Source organism: Neopsephotus bourkii, unplaced genomic scaffold (assembly GCF_033783945.1).
Source record: "Neopsephotus bourkii isolate Nb327-2 ecotype Australia unplaced genomic scaffold, CSIRO-AGI_Nbou_v1 NB_330, whole genome shotgun sequence".
Lineage (NCBI taxonomy): Eukaryota > Metazoa > Chordata > Aves > Psittaciformes > Psittacidae > Neopsephotus > Neopsephotus bourkii.
In genome coordinates this window covers 1,759,219-1,779,493 of record NW_026900838.1, presented here as the reverse complement: position 1 = coordinate 1,779,493, position 20,275 = coordinate 1,759,219, and the positions used below count along the sequence as shown (strand labels likewise).

Below are 20,275 nucleotides of genomic sequence, written 5' to 3'. Positions count from 1 at the left end.
GTACATACAGGTGGGTCAAATACTTTTAAAAAAAGTACGTACATGTGAAGTTGTTAGCATTTACTTAAAAACAAAGATAGCTGTTTTGCATGACATAGATTTTATTGTAAAGAACAAGTAGGGAAGCACAACGCAACATGTAATTGAAATGTTTAGAATATCTGAGTTTTCTTCAGTCCTTACCTACTTAATGTGACACTAATTTTTTCAGTCAATGTCAAGTGAGGAAGGAAGTAAAATAAAGAAAAAGTATGTACAGAGAGAGATCCAGATTTCAGACTTCATTGCCTAGTTGCCCTGGGGCTTCTTCTTTTACAGAAGATTTAACAGGAGGTGGCAAGAGGGATAAAAATGTAATCAGTTGGGCTATTACGGAGAAACAATGTGGCTAAATACTTTCTTGGCAGTATGATGTTGGTTTTAACCATTCAGCAAATGTAATTTATTTATACATCTGCCAATAAATACAAGGCGGCATCCAGTAATGAGTACAGCAGGGATTTAAGCTGAAGTGTATTGCTGTGTTTGACACAAAGGTCAACCTTGGGATAGGGGCTTGAAATTAACATTTCTTAAAATCTATTTTTCCTTCCACTGAGGCTCTCTTAATTCCAGCAATTTTCTCTGTTTGATAAGCAGAGAGAGCACACATTTTGATTATGTAAAGGAGGGAGAAGGTGATGAAACTTAAAAAAAATTCAACTGGCATTGCATTCTGGTGATAAGAATGGGACTTTATGCGGCACAGAGAAGATTACCTGAAGTAGAATTGGGAAGCAAATTGTATTTACAAAAGATTGCATGATTTTCCTAATAGGTGTTCAAAACAGGCCATTTGCTCACGTATTCTGCTGAGCTTGACTAGAAATAATTTCAAAAAGGACAAATCTGATTGAAAGTAAAAGCATTCCCCTCTCACAGATACTTATCTAAAGGATTTGCATTAAATTGTCTTGATGAAAGCACTGTAGTATTTTATTCTGCATCTGCACGAACTGCTAATGTGGAAAATAAAAATACAAACTGTGTCCGTCATTGCTTCATGCTTCAACCACTTGAATTACTGGATTTATGTCTGCAATTATGGAAGAGATGCTGCAATATGATAGTTTGACAATAACTGTCACAATTATATTACCAAAATATCGATTCAAGTTATTATTGAAGTTAAGAGCATTGAAATTGCTTTTTAAGGACTAGGCGTGTCTTCCTGCTGTTTTATCTTGTTTTTAATGTAGCCAGGGTATTTTTAAAGAACAACAGTGTGTCTAAATGTTGTTAGTTTTTAGAGGATACACAGATGTCGAAGATGCTATGTGCTGCAAATTTGTGTGAACTATTACACAAGGCTGTGGTGAAATACCTTGTCCTGGTGGGTATCAACGAGTTTTATAATCTGACTCGGTTACCTTTTTCTCCCTCTGTATAGATCCTGGAACTGGTGAAGGGCATGCATTATCAGCTGGCCTGTCAGAAGTACTTTGAGTTGACACATTATGTAAGTACCTCTGAATTTTTGTTAAACTCTAATCACTGCCTTTATCTTGAGGAAGGCCTTGGAAATCATGTGTGAAGCCAAGAGACTATTTGCAGTTTTCACATCCATCATTAGCTGTCTTGCCTTATTAGTTTTCATTTCAGTAACATAAAATATTTTTTTGTTATTTTCAGCATTTATATATTGATGTTATTAGTACCCTCAACATTACAAGATGTAGTGAGTTATGCTTTCTTTCTGGAAATGTCAGTATTGTTGGATTTTACCTATTTTAAGTCATTCTATTTTTTCAAAAATGCTGTTTTTAATCAAATCTGTGGTTTTTAAGCTGTTAGGCAAGTTTGATATTTTGAGATATAACGTGCAAATAAACAAAAAGGATCTAAAAAGTGTTATTAAAATTCTAATCTCCCAGCACATACATAGCTAATGTTGTTAATTTTCACTTGGTATTTTTCCACATCCTTAGCCATGTGTGATTAGTTGTTAAGTTGAACATTCTCAGATCTTTCCCATTTGCTTAATCACAGGCACAGTTAAAGTAAGATCCTCCACGAAATTGTAAGATAGTAAATGGCTACAGTCTGTCTGCTATGTGATTTCTTGATTCAAAGAACTAGCTTTTGCATTGGTTCAGGATTCCTTGTCATCAGGAAAAAACAATGAAGCAGAAACAATGAAGCTTCTTAAATGTTTTTTCTACCAACAACTAAAAAAATGGAAACATCCCTTTCAAACAGCAGACTGTAAAACAACCTTGCTAAAAATGTGGATGGGGATTAAATGACATTTACCATTGACTTTTCTGTTCTTACTGGTTTTCACATTTGAGTTAAATGGAACTGTTTGTCCCCCCAAATTTCCAGCAGTCGTATGTGTGAATATATAGTAAAGGTATACTCTGAACCTGTATCCAGCCTAATGGTTACTTGAGAAGACAAACACCATCACTCCAAACATAACATCCTGAAAATGTAAGCAGTGTAACCATAACCCAAAGTAAATAGTCACAGTAATCATAGAATTATAGAATCATAAAATGGTTTGGGTTGGGAGGGACCTTAAAGATCATTTAGTTCCAATCACCCCTGCCACAGGCAGGGACACCTTCTTCTAGACCAAGCCGCTCAAAGCCCCATCCACCATGGCATTGAACACTTCCAGGGGTGGGATATGTTGTCCAGTCATAGTAGTCATAATAGTGGCAAGATTTTATTTTACTTTAGTTGATAGAATTGGATGACATCTCAAACCAGAGAAAAATATTTCCAGTCAAAACAGTCCGGAGATCTTGGCTATGTATATGTAGACCAGAAAAAGAGATTGATGCTAGCAGCTATGAGCTACTAGGAGGTTAAACAAATGTTCGTTTTTTTTTGTGATAGTGTGCTGCCTGCAGAAATACTTAGTGCTTTAAAATCTGATTGTGTATAAATCTACTGTTTTACGAGCCTGAGCATTGTGAACAAATGAGAATGTCTAAGTGGCTAATGCCTGTGTCACTGAGTTATATTACAAAGGAACCAATGATGTTAATGTCGGTTACATGAGTATTGCTGTATATTACTTACTTGTTACAGTTACAGCTGTAACGGCTGATTGTCTATATGTAATATTTATCTCTAAATATTTTATTTTTGAATACTGATATTTATAATCCTTGTGGGTTTTTTTAAGAAGTAAATGACATCTAACACATAGGAAACTTCTTGGTACAGAAGAAACACCTTGTTTATTTAAAACCATATGCAAAAACTGTTTTCATTAGTCCTTTGTGATCAAATTGCAAGAACACCTTTTTAGGGATGTGGTTAATTAATATAACTTATTGTAGCACCATGATTCCTTCACATGTGTTTTCTGTAGTATTAGCTATAGCATTATCAGCTGACATTTTAAAAGTTCTTGGTTAAAACTCAAAGATATTGTAGCTTCAAAATGATTGTTTCAGGTTTTTCAAAACAAGATTTGCTATAGCCGAAAAACAAAATTAGTGTTTGTGTGAAAGCCAGTACGTGCAAAATCTGTTGAATCTAAAAACAGTCTTATGTTAGTATCACCGCTCAGATGGAATGAACTATTCTGGCCAAAGTGACAGGCCTTTTCCCTTGGGTCAATACATGTTATAAGCTTAAATTTTTGATTGCACAGAAAATACGTTTTTCTTTGGGCATGGTGGACTCCAGGTAGATTTAAGGTGTGAATGGATAAAGCTGCTGAAGAAATCTAGTTCTAGCTAATTTAGTGATGAAGCTTTTAAAATTTATGTTCTTTGATCTGTTGTACTTAAAAATATTGTAAATTTACATAAAGTAACATGAGCAGCCTAGCATGAAAAGCCAGGAAATTTTTTGTATGCTTCACCTCCATTTTTGTGGTCAAATTTCTTGTGTATTTCTAGCCAGAGAAGAGTATTTTTACGCAGAGAAATGCTCACTGAACCTTGTTGAAAATTAGCCAGGATGGAATTGTTTATATATCACTATATAACAGATTAATATGATGGTTATGAGCCCTCTCCCTCCTTAGGCTTTCAGAAAAGGGGATAGTATGAATGGGCAGAAATCTTTTAATTGAAATAGAATCATCTAAGCTTCATCCAGTAGAGCTTTATTTTAGTAGTACTCAGGTTTGCAAAAGGGAAATGGTACATGGAGTCATACTACAATTTTAGCTAACAACTTGTAAATGGATTTTAGCCAAATACCTTCTATCACCTCTGAAAATTTGTTTGTAGATTTCATTCATCCAATGAGCTGCTTCTACAGCTTATTCCAATTTGCTGGGGAGAGATAAGTTCGGGACAAAATTAAGAGTTACAAAGTGACTCTTAAATTGATCTGAGGAAAACTGAGCTTTTAAGGTTAAAAAATCTAGAGCTAATTAAGAACTTCTTCTAGGAAAGCCAAGTTTTCACTATATCTATTTCTTTTTAAGTCTTTTTACTGTAAAGAATAAAGTAATTTAGTTCCGACATAATGGAAATTGGAGCTGGCTGGCAGAAACTCATCCAGATAAGGCTAAAATGAAATTCAGTGGTGGATTTGGGTTTCTTTTATTTTTTTGCTTTTGTGCTTTTGAGTACCAAATTAGTGTGCTGGCCCTGTCACTTATTTGTAAGAGTTTTCAAGCAAGGTCACTTACTGCAGTTGCTAATGTCTTCTTCATGTCTGAATTAGATTTTGTTACACCTGTCACCATTTTCTGATGGAGCTAAGCTAGGCAGTGGTAATGCATTTAATCAGGGTGCCATTTAGAGTGCACTTTGATCCTCTGCTTTATGATTTTTCACAGGTGGCTGAAATTTAAACTGATGGATTTTGGCATATTAAATCAGCCACAGTATGTGTCCTCATGAGATGCTCTGTGTGTGCAAAGTTGCTTGTTATGCTTGAATTAGCTCCACCCTTCTGGGAAAAAGGGAAAATAGTGGGAGCAGAAAATGAACAGTATATATTTCTTAGTTTTCTTTGGTTTCTTGTATCCCAGGTTTGGAAGGTTTGCCAGAGTTTTTCCAGAGTAGTGTTTCTCTTAGAATGTTCTTAGTATTCACATGAATCGACAGGAAAAAAAAGGTGCAGATTGCCTGAGTAGGAGGTCGAAGCATCTTTTAAAGCAAGCATTTCCAACTTCTGAGCCCCTCAAAAAGAAATACAAAGGTTATAGCTGAGATTTGTGGTGAATATTATCAGCATAGCTTACTTTGAAAACTGAAAGCTTTGTTGATTTGAAATATTTGATTATCATTAATTGAATGTTCATTTATCAAATAATAATGAACCTGAAAGAATGTGCTTATTAGTGGAGAAGAGCAATAAAAACATTCTTCCTTTATGCTAGTTTTCTTTGTTCTTTTCCACTGAAGACTAATGTTCTTTGGCAGTGGTTGTTTATCTAGTTTGGGGATGCTGGTGTTGGCAGTGATGGAGAAGAGATAAGCTAGATCTGTTGGGCTTCTGTCTTAGCCTTCTGGCTTGCAGATATTTCATTTTTGGCTATCCCTTTCCATTCGCAGTTTCACACTGATACCTATGATCTATATTTACGCTGTGCAGTTGTTACAACTTATAGTGGTATTCCCTACTCTCATTTGCACTGTGAGCCCCTCTTTTAGGTAGGGAAATGCTATTTTAAGGTGTAGGTTTGTTTGTCCTACATGTGTAAATATATACCATTTACTTATATTGTTTTATATGTTTTGGGGTGTTGTTTTTCTGTACTGTAGCAAGGACAATATGAAATATCATTTGAATATGCAAAGCAGTGGTTTTCCTTCTTCTAACATGAAGGAAGACATTTTGTGATGAACGTAAATCCGTGTCATGCTAATATTTACTGGGGTAGTATTTACAAAGAGATGCCACCTTCTTCAACAAGATCAGAACTTACAGAATTGCTAATTAACTTGTCCTTGAATGTGAAAAAGATGACTTTTTGAAATAAATACAATAACTCAGTGTTTCTTTTCTTTTATGTGCAGGTTGATGACATTGGGTTTTCTTTGAATCATCCTAATCAGTATTTTACAGAGAGTCAAAGGCTGTTAAACGGTGGTAGAGAACTAAAGAAGGAAATAAGTAATTCAGGAAACTCTCAACAAAAAAATAATAGTCAGGAAGGCATGAATTCAGATTCTACTCCCACCTCTTCGAAAGCAACAGCTGATGCAGAACTGGAGGGCCTGGATGAATACTTCACTGAAGATTAGGCAGCTGTGTTACTTGTTCCTTTTGTTTTGTTTATCTTGGTTTGTTTTTTGTTTGTTTTCTTTCTTGCCCTTCTATAGCTGGATTTTTCGCTATGCTAAGGAATATGCATTCCATTTCTGGAAGAAACAGGCGTTTTGTGCTTTAAATAGACTGAAGAAAAGAAAGATAGGTACTGAAGCGGCAATTTAATCCAGTACTTACTCTTGCTGCTTTAGGATACTGTTTTATATGGCATGTAGAAGGATAGGGAATGAAAGATCCTTCACAATTAGGTGATTTTTGTTTGACTTACCTTTTTTGTATTTCCTCAAAATGTTTAAGTATTTTTATCCCATTTTGTGGTCACTTTTATATATTTCTTCTTAATAAATAAATTGTTTGTGGGGGTTCTTTTGTTTTGTTTTGGGGTCTTTTAGCCATATGTGGGTGGTAATTAAGTAGGAGTTCTTATGATCAAAATGACCCTCTGGAGGATTCTGTCTTTTTTCTGCATGAGGACCTGAGGGAAATCAGCTTCCTAATTTGAAGCAAAATTTAGAGAACTTGTTTTGGTGGTTGAACATAAGCAGTTATTTTAGATGCCTAAGAAGGTAATCCAAAAAGCTGATACTCTACCATCTGACTTATTTGAAGAAGTTAAAAACTTACTAGCAGATGTTCCTTTTTCAGTTTCCTCAATGCCTGAGTGTGGCTGCAGCCTCCAGTATCCTGTTAAGCTAAACAGCTGTGTTTACCTTAGCAGCTTTAAGTCACCTAAATTCCATCCATTCCTGAAATCCTAAATTGCCTAACACATGGACAGCGTTCAGTCGAGCAGCGGTCACCATGCGGTAGGTGGAAGCTCTAAGTATAGCTGATATATGAGTAAACCGCTGTAATGTGGAACTGCCAGACCAGTGAAGAAAGAACAAGGAGTAGAATGGTTTTGGAAATGTGTAATTTTCCAGGTGGGCTATGGAGTGAAGAAAGAACACTCCCCACCACCGGCATCCTATTTATTACTTGTGATGAACAGTGTGGGACCCTTACTACTGTTGATCCCAGGACACCAGTGGGCAGTGGAAAGGTGTGTGCATACTACAGAAAAGGATAGATTCAAGAGAGTGTCTGAATAGGTAACATTTGGCAGTTGTATTATGTCAGACGTTTTCTCTGCAATCATTGACTATTAATATTATGGCTGGTCTGAAGACTGTTTGATTATGCATAAGAATTTGGACTATCTGTAGATCTTTGACTCATATGAAGAATGTTCCCCTATAGGCACATAACTCACACAGGGCCAGGGCAAAATCAGGCTTAAAAAATAAAACAAGTCTTTTGTTGTTGGAAGAGGATCTCCCAGGATTCATTGCTCTTTTTCTCTTCCTTGAATTATTCCTCAACTGATTTAGGGGCTGCTTTGTTTAAAGTACCAAGCCTCTTACTCCTTTGGATATTGTATATTCAAAAGAGTTGTAGAAGTCCACCCTGAGCAAAGGCTCAGCACCTGGATCCTGCAGGGTGCTGTTGGTTCTGGGCCCAAGAAACAAGGAGTTACAAACAGCTGTGGGCTTGGTTTCTCTTGCTGATTAAGCTCCTGGCAGCACCCTACCTGATGTGTGGAAGTCCACTGGTTGTAGTAGATGGTTATGAAACTTGACCTTAGGGTTTTGAAGTGTTCTTGCAAGCAGTAACTGTTGTCTAATTTTGTGTTACTGAATGCCTGAGTTGGAAGTGGACATTATGGATCCTTCTACTAGAAGGGAAACAGTTTTCAGTTCTACAATGAGATTTATGTTCCTAAGTGAAACAGCTGGGAGGTGGTGGAGGAACTGAATGCAAGTGGTGTTTCTCAACCAAGGGAAATTGTAATTTCTGATTCAGTAGAAACATCCTGTTGTACCCTAACCCTGCTCATGTAGACATTGTCACTGGCTGTGTGAATAAAATTCCTAGCTCTTAATTTCTGAGTTTTATGTGTACTTCAAGATCTGTTATGTTGGGAATGGGCTGCTTCATGTGTTCTACAATCATAGAGTGGTTTGGGTTGGAAGGGACCTTAAAGATCCTGTAGTTCTAGCCCTGCTGCCATAGGCAGGGATGCCTTCTACTAGACCAGATTGCTCAAGTCCCCCAACCTGGCCTTGAACACTTCCAGGGAGGGGCGTCCACAACTACTGTGGGCAGCCTGTTCCAGTACCTCACAACAGATTGCTACACTGGCAGCATAAAGTTATTTTTAGGAATTAAAATATAAAATTAAAAAAATAAGTCTCTGTTACAAGGGAGAGAATATAACGGCACAAATCCTCTGAATGAAAAATCTTAATGTGAAATGCAACAAACATAACAGTTTGTGACAAAGCCTTTGTCCTTCACTGGTTTGCTTCATTACTGTGAGTTTACCTCTCTTGAGTAACAGTACTACAAATTGCTTTACACTGTATTTTATCCCCTTTTATTACCTGCCAGGATGACTATAAAAAAAATACATAACATAAAAGTGTACAAATTATACAGTTACAAGTAAGTAGCGAAAGATTTAAATTAATGCTTTTGTTGCTATTTGAAGAAAAAGGTAATTTTCATATTTTACATATTTTTTGATAATTTGATTTTTCTTTGAAAGCAGAATATTTTGGAATTGATAATGTAGAAAAACTCAAAATGAGAATCCTCCTTTTGAGCATTTGGACACGAAGGAGCTTTAAACTCTTAATGTGTTGTAAATTCTCTAAGAATCACTTCTTCCTTGATTATAGAGCTGTTTGAAATTAGAAAGGCAAAGTCCTTAAGAATATGTAAATCAGTCATTTGAAACACTTCCTGCATTGTAGTAGTGCTATTAAAACTTATATTTAGTCTCAAAGATTCTGAAAACCAAATGACCCCAATATGATTATGCAGTAGTCAAAAATAATAACGAACTGTATAACCAAATAAACTAATAATCAAATCAATAACCAAACAAACCCCCAGAAAATCCCAAACCCTGTTCTTTTACAAGTTGAAAATAAAATGTTTTTCAGCAGTAAAGGATTGCAGGTGAATCTCCTTGCAAGCATCAGCTCTCCTAAGTGGATCTTTAAAGTAAGTTTTGTTATGTTTTGTTACTTGGGAAAAAAAACAAGAGATGCACAAACATCTGAAGTTTGAAATTGTTCTGGACAAAACACCTATATACTCCAGGTCAGTAAAGGAGATGCTGAGATAGTATTTGGTTGCATTTCTGAGGGGAAGCACTGTGACAAAGGTAGCTTTGTGCAGCCATGGTGCTCATGTGGGAAGTGCTCTTCTTCCCAACATCTGATCTTAAATGTACCACAGTTCAATTTAGAGGTGGATGTTTGAAAAGGAATGATGGTCCATAGCCTGTGATCTTTTTGAATTGCTAGCATCAAAACCCACAAAACAGTCTTTGACTTCAAAGCCTTTCAAGACCTAATGAAAAAGTGAACTTTACTAATGGGCATTCAGCAGAAGGATGTGAGGAGCTCTCAAGCTGAGTGTCGCTTATAAAGTGCCCTGCTGAGATGTGAAGGTCTGCCCCAGCAAGGGGAACAGTGAGAGCAACCAGTACCATTGTGGCATCATAAAAGTGGATCCCACCATAAAACAGCTGATGCTGAATACATGGTGTTGAAGGCATGCATGTTTTGGGAATTTTGCTTTGGACTAGTTTCGGTCTCACAGTATGGCTGTAGTGATCATTAGCAGACAGAGGAGCATTGCAGAGTGTGCCTTTTGGATGACTCTTCCAGAAGGAATCAAGTTTGCAGACACTCATAGTGATAAGCAGTGTGAGCCAAAGCATAATAGATGGAGAGGACTGAGAGATTCCCTAGAAGGTGATGAACATTTCAGTCTCAAGCCTTTGTAATTTGTTCTGGTTTAGGCAGGGATAAAGTTAATTTTCTTCCTAGAAGCTGGTACAGCGCTGTGTTTTGTATTAAGGATGAGAATAAATTTGATAACGCACAAATGTTTTAGCTATTGCTGAGCAGGACTTAACTAAGTCAAGGACTTTTCAGCTTCTTTTTACTACACTGTAGGTTTACTAAATAAGTCTTTATTAAATAAATCTTTTAACTAACCTCTGCTGTTCAGTCTCCTTACATCACCATCCTTTGTATTCTTCCTTATCTGCTGTCTAGTAGATGTTACTGGTGGTGGTTTTTAGAACTTATATGAAGTCCACTTCTTGGTTCACATTAGCAGAGTAACCTGTCCTTGCTGCCATGCTCTCCAGTCACTGCCTTTTGTGTTTTATTATCCCTTCTACTGTACAAATGTTACTGTGCTATCTGAATCAGAAGCCTAGTTTACAACAGTGGGTCACTGATTCTAACAGACCATTTTGAGACTATTAACCTTTCTTTCCATATGGATCTGCACTCTTGAAGTATACTACTGGTAACAGTGTTATCTCTATGAAAACTTTTATCTTTGGTGTCTAGTTAACAAAAAGTAAAATACAGATTTTCACCCTTTAGCACCATTATGCGCTAAGATTTGTTTAAATCCTTCAAATGCTGAAGGATCTAATGTATTTGAATCAGACAAAGGATATGATCAGTGGGTGTAATTTAGTACCCCGAGGAACCTGAAGCATTTACATAGGTAAATCACTTGGAAAACAGATACAAAAATGTCTGGAATAATGTCAAGGGTGAATTGTAGCTGGGAATTAGGTAGGCATAGATACCTAAATACTAACTTGTTAACAGAGGAATCACTGGAAGACTTTAGAAGTGGGTTAGGGTAGGTGAAAATTAGATTAATAGCTGCAGACAGGATGGTGATATCAACACAGATCTGTTGAGGGAGAACAGGAATTGGTGATTAGTCTGCAAAAAGCAGCAAGATGTATGAATTGTAAATATCTCTTAAAAAAACGAAATGTAACCACAATGAAAGCATCACAAGATGTTATCTTTCTAGCTGAAATAAAAGTTCTCAGCCAAGTTGGAAGATGTTTTGTCATATAAACCTTAATATTCTTCATGAACATGGGATAATGAGAAGGACAGGATATCAGAAGTAGATACGGCATAATCTTAATATTTACTTTTTAGAGGAGCGTTATGTTCTACTCAGGGTCATAGTTGTAAGAGGTATAATGCAAACAGAAATTCTGCCATGCTTCATGGAAGTGCTTACAAAGTGAACAGTAAAAATGAAGTTAGATCAGAAGAAATGTCTTTGCTGAAACTGAACTAGTCAAACTGATGCGTGAACTACTCAACGAAGTGTAACGGTCTGTGTTGGACTGTTCATAGATGATCTGACTTGGCCATTAGAGTCTATGACACTTGGATTTATTTTTGAGTTTAATAAGAATTTAATCTTGCAAGCTGCAAAGTGTCCTTGGTTCAGACACATGCTCTAGTGCTTTTGGATAGAATATAGAGGCAATCTAAGTAGAGAGACCTAAGAAACGTGTGCTTCAGCTGCTCAGTGTTCAGGTCTTTGGAGTGTCAGTGGCTTGGTCAACTACAAGTTTCAGAGAAGTGGCTGGCTGCAGAAAAACACCAAGAAACCTACTGAATTACGCATAGGGAAACCTGCTGCCTCTCTGGGGCCCAGGTGAAGGAAATTGTTCCTGTATACCATATAGTTTTATAACTGGTTCTGGTAATGTACTTTTGATAAATGGTTTTTATGTCTGAAAAAATAATAGCTGTAGTGGTAACACTTATTTTTGCAAGCAATGTTCTTATTACGTGATAGGTTCAATATTTATTATATTGTCTGTTGTGCAGAATTTAAAACACACTAAGTCCAGTGCTCTGGGAATGCTGCTCAAATCTCTGCAGTAATCCCAGCCACCAGCACTCTTGGTTCTCAGTTCAGATCCAGTTTCTCAAAAAGCTAGTTAGTAACTGAGCTTGGTTTTGAACATGTAGCAAACCCTAGAATTGCTGGTTTTCCTCATTAGAGTTTAGTGCTGTTTCAAAAATTTTACTTCCAGTCTTCAGCTGTAGTGATCCAGTGTTTCTGGGAAATGTTTTAAAAAAATAATAATAAAAACTTAAAAAGCTTTTAATCATATTTAATCTGTTTGTAAAAATGATGCATTTCTTAATTATGGTCTCTTACTACAGTTTCTTAAAGTCAGCTGGAGCTTATTGCCAGTGCTGGAGTTTGTTCCCTATGTTATTTTTTTCCCTCCATGTTAGTAGACCTAAACCTATACGAGCCTTATTGACAATGGGTGCAAGAACCATTTTCTCTAACAAAAATTATCTCAGGATTTTTTTTTTTCTGTACCCTGTAAGAACAATATATTAAAACAGAAAAGAAAGTAGTTCTCCTATATGTAGTGCTACTTCTTCAGTTGTCACCACCTTAGTCATTATAACTGTAGGGATCATTTAAGTACAAAGACCTGATGTTGTCCATAAACCTGGGAGAAATGTCTAAATGGGCACATCCCAAGCTTTAGTAAAGACCATTTTTTAACAGACATTGTTAAACTGACATTATAAAGAAGTGAGTAGACCCTTTTTACTATACTGAGCATGATTTATACTGCAGTTGGTATCAACTGGTGTCTTAATAGAGCTACGATTCATAGTATCAGACTAAGCTGTTTGTTCTCCATTACTCTTTTCAGCTGAGGATTATGTACTCAGGTCTGCCAGGCAGGCAGAGATCTTACATGAAATTGAATACTCAGTGTACTAGCTACACAAGGAGATGTTAATTTGGGCTGATGTTTTTAACTGTGTGAACTAAAATGTAGGGATATAGTAGAAGTATCCTATCTTCTCTCTCTACCAATAAGTTAAGGTTGTTGGTCCTCCCTTCAATTCCAGATGTCTAAATACTTTAATTAAAACTAAACAAACATCACCACTGCATGCTATCCCTGGCTACTTTTGAAGAGTTAAGTGTTCAGCTGTCACTGAATGATTGTTTTGGGAATGAAAAGTTGGCTTCTGTCTGTGCTCTAAATAAATAAATGCATTTGGTGTATCTTTTCAATGTATCATGGTGTTAATGTCTTGATGGTTCACTGTGGTGAACGTCTTGCATACAAATCCTTGAATGATGCTTAACCTAAATGTACTCTCTGGAAGTGGTTTTTTTCTTGTGTGGATGATTCAGTGCTTCATGAAGCAGAATCTACAGCGTGAATTAGATCTATGACTGAATTGTGCCTATGGAGGGAAAATGTTTAAAGCCATGGGTTACTCTGCATCTGTTTGTTCTGCTGGGTGGGAGACTGAAGTCTAATAAATACATACTTACAAACTAGTCACTGTGGAATGTTTGTAAGTGCCTGGTAAGATCTTAACTTCCCAGGGATGAAGAAAGGCCCATAACTCAGAGCAGTTTTTAGCACTGAAAGGAGTCCAGCTGGTCCTTGGGGTCCTTTGGGGTGAGCTTTGTTGTCCTGAAAACAGGGTCTGTTACCCATTGTGCAGTAGCCAATTCACACGCAGTACTGAGGTACTTGTTTATTCCAAGTTTGCACAAAAAGGGATGTTAGATGGTTTCCAACAAAGCTGGAAGATTCACATATTTATACAATTCTCTTGCGGTTAATAACCTTCATGGTTATTAGAAGACAAATACCTAAAAAAAGAATTAAAATAATCTTATATAGATTTTAATTTCTGTGAATGCACAGAAACAATATTAAAAGACATGTCATGTTAAACCCGGTTGTTCAGCATAAAACCCCCAAACTATTAAGAACACCCTTGGCCACAAGCAAAATAGTATGCAATGATCATTTCAGGGCATAGTATTCATGGTTACAGGCTGCTGTTATTCACAGCTACTAATGGATGGGTGATTCAACCCCAAGAGCTTTTTTCCTTTGGCAGGAAGCAGGCATTTCCATTTGTGTGTGCTCTCTCTTAGGAAGGTTTCAATGGAAAACACCCAGTTTTTGATGTCAGGTTTGCTCTTCAAAACAGGTTTGGCCTAATGTAAATATTCAGATGAACACCTTATCTAGGTGTTCCTGCTCCGGCAGGGGGATTGGACTAGATGATCTTTTGAGGTCCCTTCCAATCTCTAACATACTGTGATACTGTGATACTGTGACTTCATGTCATTGTCTTGTTTTATGTGTTCTATGTTTAGGGAATTGGGAAGAGGGAAAATATGCACCAGGAATGTGTGAAGACACTCTACTTCCTTGTGGGAAGCTGAAGGCTGCTTAAATGATAACTACTCACCAGAGCTGCAGCACTTTGGTCACTAGGTGTTGTATGAAAGATCTTTTTTTCCTAAAGAAGAACACAATTTTCATTTCTAATCTCAAGTGCAATGCTGAGATGCCGTGTACTGCAGATTGCTATCCTCTGACTTCAGAGCAGCAACAGACTGGAGCATGACAAAACTGGGCGCCTTTCCCTGAAGGACAAAAATTGTCTGGATTCATTTAATCTGCTGCTGCTGTGGCACACTTTTCTCTGTGGAAGATGCGTGCTGTAAGGAGCGCAAAGTGCAAAGAGGTGCAGCACTTGGCATCTTATTCATGTTTGAATGCAAATCAGACAGCAGCTTTCACTGCTTTGCCTAAAAAATATACTTTGAAATGCTAAGGAAATGGTTGGAAGGTTATAATAACATTATTGCATGTATTAGTTTCCGGAGGAGCTATTGTGGCAGGATCTCATTGTTCATGGTCTCATTGCACAAGGACATGTAAGACAGAAATTTTTTGTCCTCAGCAGCTTGCAATATAAAATATGAGATGTTGTGATGGGTGAATGTAACCAATATGAGGGGCAGATGATACAAAAAGATGGAAAGGACCATGACCAGAAGATGTTTATACACTGATGGGTTGTATAGATTGATGGTTTGAGGTGGGTTGTTAAAATAGACACGTTAATTACGTTCATAGTCTCAGCTGGCCACTTGCCTATCTAATATGACCTGGCAATTTACCATAGCTATTCTGGCAGAAGTGGGTACTGAGCAAGGATTTGAAATCAATAAATACAAAGCAGGAAAACATATGAAATCAAATTACATGCTGAATAGCCCTGAGCTGAAGCCTGTGCCTCCTTTACTGTCTGAATTCTCTGGCTGCCCACAAACTTTTCAGGATCTTTGACAATGCAGAAGCTCTTGTCTAAGTAAGGGCCTTCAGTTTCTGGCTCTTTTGATTTGCATCAATAACAAAAAGCACAGGAATGTGCCTGTTTTACGTGTGTGTCTCCGAGAAGGATGCTTTGGTATCTGGCAAGACCTCCACTCATGATGTTGCTCGTCAGAGTCCAGAAAGCTCTACCTGTACCCCTGCCTGTGACTTTTGGAGAAAGAACAGCCCAGGTCTTTCTGTTTTATTGCTGCCTAAGTCTCCTTCGTTCAGCTTTGTAACATTTTTTTGTCAGCTTATAAAAAACATTTTTCCAAAGAAGCCCTTTTGTCATGTGAGCGTTCTGACACACTGCAGCCCTGCTCCTATGTCCAGCATTAATGGATATGGTTTATGGATTGCTCCAACAGAAATGCTTCAAAGTCAAGGTTGTCTTAGCAGACCTTTCAGCTGTACCTTGTTCAAGTTAAAAAAAAAAAACCACCAGAGTAGCTGGCAATTCTAATTTGGTATGAGTAAAAATACATTGGCTTTGAGTGACACTGGGCTAACACACACCGTGAGATGACAGTTCTCATTTGTCATTTCAGCTGTGTTAGCTCTTAGGTGTTAGTTCATAATTATTTATAAAGATTATTTTAATTCGTTGGGTTTTGATGCACTAAATTGCATTTATGAGTGATCGCAAGGGCATCTAGAACCTGGATTTCTTCGCTTGCTTCAATCCAACTAACTAAGTAAATATTATGCACATGAGACCGTCTGTTAGAAAGAAGCACTGTAATTCAGGTGAGAAATACTGGAGCTGCTTGCAATCTCTCAATCCCAGCTCTAATTCTCATAACATAGAATGGCAATAACAAGCTTGATATATACTTACTGCCTACTTGGTGTATTGTTTATTCTGATGGGCACATCTTAAATTTTCATTGTTATTGCTGCTGCTTTGAACTCCCTGAGCATTTTAAATTGAGATGAGTGCTTTCTGCCTAATGAAGTTAAGTGAGTGAGTCCGATAGCTTCCTGGTCCGTATCTCATTCCTGGCAGCTGTAACTGGCTGGATGCTTAGGAAAAGAATGAGGAGAAGTGGGCAGTGATCCTTCCCTGGGCAGTCCATGAATTTTTAAAACATTTTTTGAAGTAATTTTTATACCTTTGCATGCTTGTATAACAATAGTTCCCATGATGTGGTCATGTGTTATGTGAAAAAACACTTTGTTTTCATTATTTTAAGCTTGGTGCCTGCTTGTATCATTACGTTGTAATGATGAGAAACAGCAACTAACTGTTCTTTTCACCGTTTCAATGTAAGAGGTCCTAGCTGTTCTTTCCTAAACTGAGAAGTCCACCTGTGTTTAATACTTCTTCACATGGGTGGTCTTCTATGCCTCTGATATTTCTTTTTCCTGTCCTTTTTGTCTGTGGTTTATCTCTACCCCAGACTTCAAGCCGTATTTGCAGTCCCTGTGCTCCAGAGACTTCCTCAGTTGCTGTTACAGTGCAGCTAATGAGCTTCACTGCACACCCAGAGGCACGAGTTCACATCTCACATGGAACCTGCATGAAGGCTGCTGCCAGCTAACTCGGCTCTAATTGGGTACCTGGTAATTTTTGGCTAGGGGTAACCAAAGGTGGCTGGACATGATGAGGGAGAAAATGGATCTCTTGTGTTTTCTTGGCTCCAGAATCTGATAAGCCTCAAACATGTCTGCTTGATACGGATCTGTGCTTGAGACTGACCTGCGTGAATATTTATTAGGGTATATGGATCAACAAATTATCTAGGCAGTGTAGTGGAAGCAAGTAATTCTGTAACTAAGAGTTCACAACAACACATATTTTTTCTAATTTAGTCTCTCATATGGCTCTAATATTTACCAATAAAAAACACAAATATGTCTTGCAACTAGAATATATATATGTAGGAGGCGGCAGTAAATTAAACAGACGTAACAGGAAGGATTTTTCTTAATACTGTTTTTCATAACAAACCTAAGACATTTTACACTTTGTCATACTTTGTGATGAATGTTAAGATTAATATAATAACTTCATTTATATGAAGTATAATCTAGGCCACATGGAGCACTGAGTGCTCTGTTTCAAACACTTCAGACGTCTTAAGCCTCAGGCAAAAGCTTCAGCTGTAGTAACAAATTTACCACAATAAGAGGGTTTATGAAAAAATACTTATTAAAAAAAAGGAGAGGTGGATTGGGTCTTCACTTCCATCCTCTCAGAGGATAAATATAGGGCATCTAAGGATCTCTGAATTGTTACATCTTTTGTTTTGAGAAGATTGGTTGTAGGTGTGACAAACATGATTTGTTGTCCCTTGGGACTGCATACAGATACTTGATTGATTTCAGTGTTGTGAAAGCCAAAGCCAGTCTGTGTTTTATCATCATACTCCTCTATGTGAGGTCTTGAAGATGAGATGAAATGCCCCAAATAGAAAATACTTTTATAATTGCTGATCAACCAAAGAACAGGATTGTGTGCACTTTGTAGTTGCTGTCTCTTCTGAGCATTACAGACCTCATAGCCTTTAAGCACAGGTATTTAATGCTCATAAATTCTTTGTATTTGAATGCCATTTTGTATTCTGGTCTTGATGCTACAGCTGGAGCAAAACTCTGGCTTCAGCAAGTTTCATACACTAGCTTATGTGCTGCAGCAAATGATTTTGGATTTATGCCATAAAACTGGTCTGTTTATTTTTGTATATTTTATAATGATATAAATTAAATGTAAATTATATATTCATAATTATAAATATATAATTTCATATATAAAATTATATATAAAATCATATATACACATAATTATAGCTATTAACAATTTGTAATATGAAAATTAATACACAGTTAAGAAAAAAAGCAACAAAAAATATCTTTTGGTTGGCAGATTTGGTTGACTAAAGAATAATAGAGCTCCTGTTCCTGTTATCCTCTCTGTTTAAATGCAACCTAATAATTTAAACAATTTTTGGATGGTTGGATATCCATAATAGATGCTTGGATACTTTACTCATCCCACTGTAGATATGTTCCCCTAATGTGCTAAGGTTAGAGAGACATGTCTGGAGCTAAGCAAGAAGCATATTCTGTCTTATTCTGTCTTCTGTTCAGCTATTCCTATCCGTAGAGGGTTTTATTTTCAGAGCTGTCGGTTGAGTATGTTTAAGATATTTCATGAGCACTGGGGACACGTTCAGAACAGTGCTCTGCCCTCATAATTAATTTCTGTCTGCCATTCCAGAACTGCTTTAAAGGAGACCCCCCCCTTCCATTTATTTATTTCTTTTTTTTTACAGTACATTCAGGAGCAGAAACTTGAACTTGTAAGAGAATTGGAGTTGCATAAGGAAATCTGTGAGCCTTGATCAGGCTTCCAGTTTTTTGGCTTTTACCTTGTGTTTCTGATTAGAATGGGGTTTTGCAAAGTCTTGCTTTGTGTTTCTCCACAGGTGGTTCAGGAAGCATACGCTTTTGTTCCTGACAAAAAGTGGAGAAGAGTACAAACTCATTTTTCTCTAGTTGCTTTTTGAGCATTCCGTTTCAAGGACACAGCATCAAATAGCCTGAAGATACCCAACAGGAAGGTGAAAAACCCCAAATATTTTTTTGACCTTACTCCCTTAAATAATGCCTGAAGTCTACACTGGTGGCAGGGTGTTTCCATCATCCAAAACCTCAGCCTTTGTGGGGAGGGGGTGTTTCTGATGCCTGCTGAACAGTTGGGAGCCTTTAACTGGGAATGCTCCTGTATGCAGGATCAGTCACTTGCTTTTCCTGTTCAGCACTGGCAGATATAATCTCTCCTGATTTGGAAGAATTCAATTTTCTATTTGCTGAACATGTTTTATTTGCTTTCCACTGCTGCTTAATATATAAAATATACTGTTCTCTGCCAGATTTCTTTCTTTTGCTTCATTCCTTGAATTTTAATTGCAGGGAGAGGTGCGCATTTGGGAGCTATTTCATAGTCATTCTTTTTCCTTAAATGTTAGGGTAAGGAGCTGTACTAACAAGGATTACTCAGGAGGTCACACCACCAGTGGTAGCTGTCAGGTTGCCCAGTGACCACAGATGGTGGCTGAATACAGTCAGAAATAAATGCTTTGTCACAATGGACTGCAGGCAAAACCTGAAACGTCTGTGTTCTGACATATATTTCTTATTAGTGCACCACAAAATGGCATATCTTAGGCATAAGTATAGGTTAAAGCAGTCATTTAACGTGATTTTTTGTTTTACTGGATATTTAAAGAAATTAAAATACTCCTGGACCTGGAGGGGGAAAACAATTTCATCTACCTGCAGTACAAAAGGATACAGAACAGTTTGCAAAGAGAATAATGAAAATGCAGAGTCACAGCTTCAGGCTGTATAAACAGGTACAGTATTCAGCTTGCACGATGAAGTATGGTAAATGGGGGCTAGAGGGGTAATCCTGCCAAGATATCTTATCAGAGGTAGGGTTTGCCTTGGTGAACTGGGAAATGATGGCAAGACCATTAAGATATGATGAGAAAAATGTTGTCTTTCCTGCTTACCAGGAGCTGACAGGTCTTAATGCCAGAGGTGAGCCCAAGGTCAAATATTTCCAGAATATTCCAGAATATTTCCAGAATATTCCCGTCTGCAAAATCTTTTTACTTTGAAAATTTGGTGGGGCTGAACCTGCATCTCTCTGGTCATACCTCTAAAATAGCATGCTCTGCCTGGGGAGCTGTGAGGAAGGGCACAAATACACAATTTGCTGTCTAAAGCTCTCAAGTGGTGCAGCTGCAGCAACAGATTTTGCTGTTGGCCCTGGCTTTTCCTGCCCCATTAATCTCTTCATCTCTTCATGATGCTTTGAGTAAATGCACAGCTCTCCCCTCAATGAGCTTGACCATGGGCTGTGCAACTGCTCATGTCATGCTGGTGGTGGGCAGGGGACAGCTCCTGACACAAGCAGTCAAGTTTCACTTTCATTTCCTCTCAATCTGGAATTACATGGCATTTGTATGAAAG

General features: G+C 37.4%; 1 protein-coding gene across 3 annotated transcripts in view; it reads left to right on the top strand.

The window, feature by feature from the left end:
• Positions 1-6,591, top strand: part of PRIM2 (DNA primase subunit 2) — a 105,531-nt gene extending 98,940 nt beyond the window's left edge. For all 3 annotated transcript variants that reach the window (XM_061347852.1, XM_061347853.1, XM_061347851.1), the window contains 2 exons: positions 1,430-1,498; positions 5,979-6,591. In XM_061347852.1, coding sequence (XP_061203836.1) covers positions 1,430-1,498; positions 5,979-6,206 — 297 coding nt within the window. In that variant the 3' untranslated portion in view covers positions 6,207-6,591. The remainder of the gene's footprint in view (positions 1-1,429; positions 1,499-5,978) is intronic.
• Positions 6,592-20,275: the final 13,684 nt, after the last annotated feature.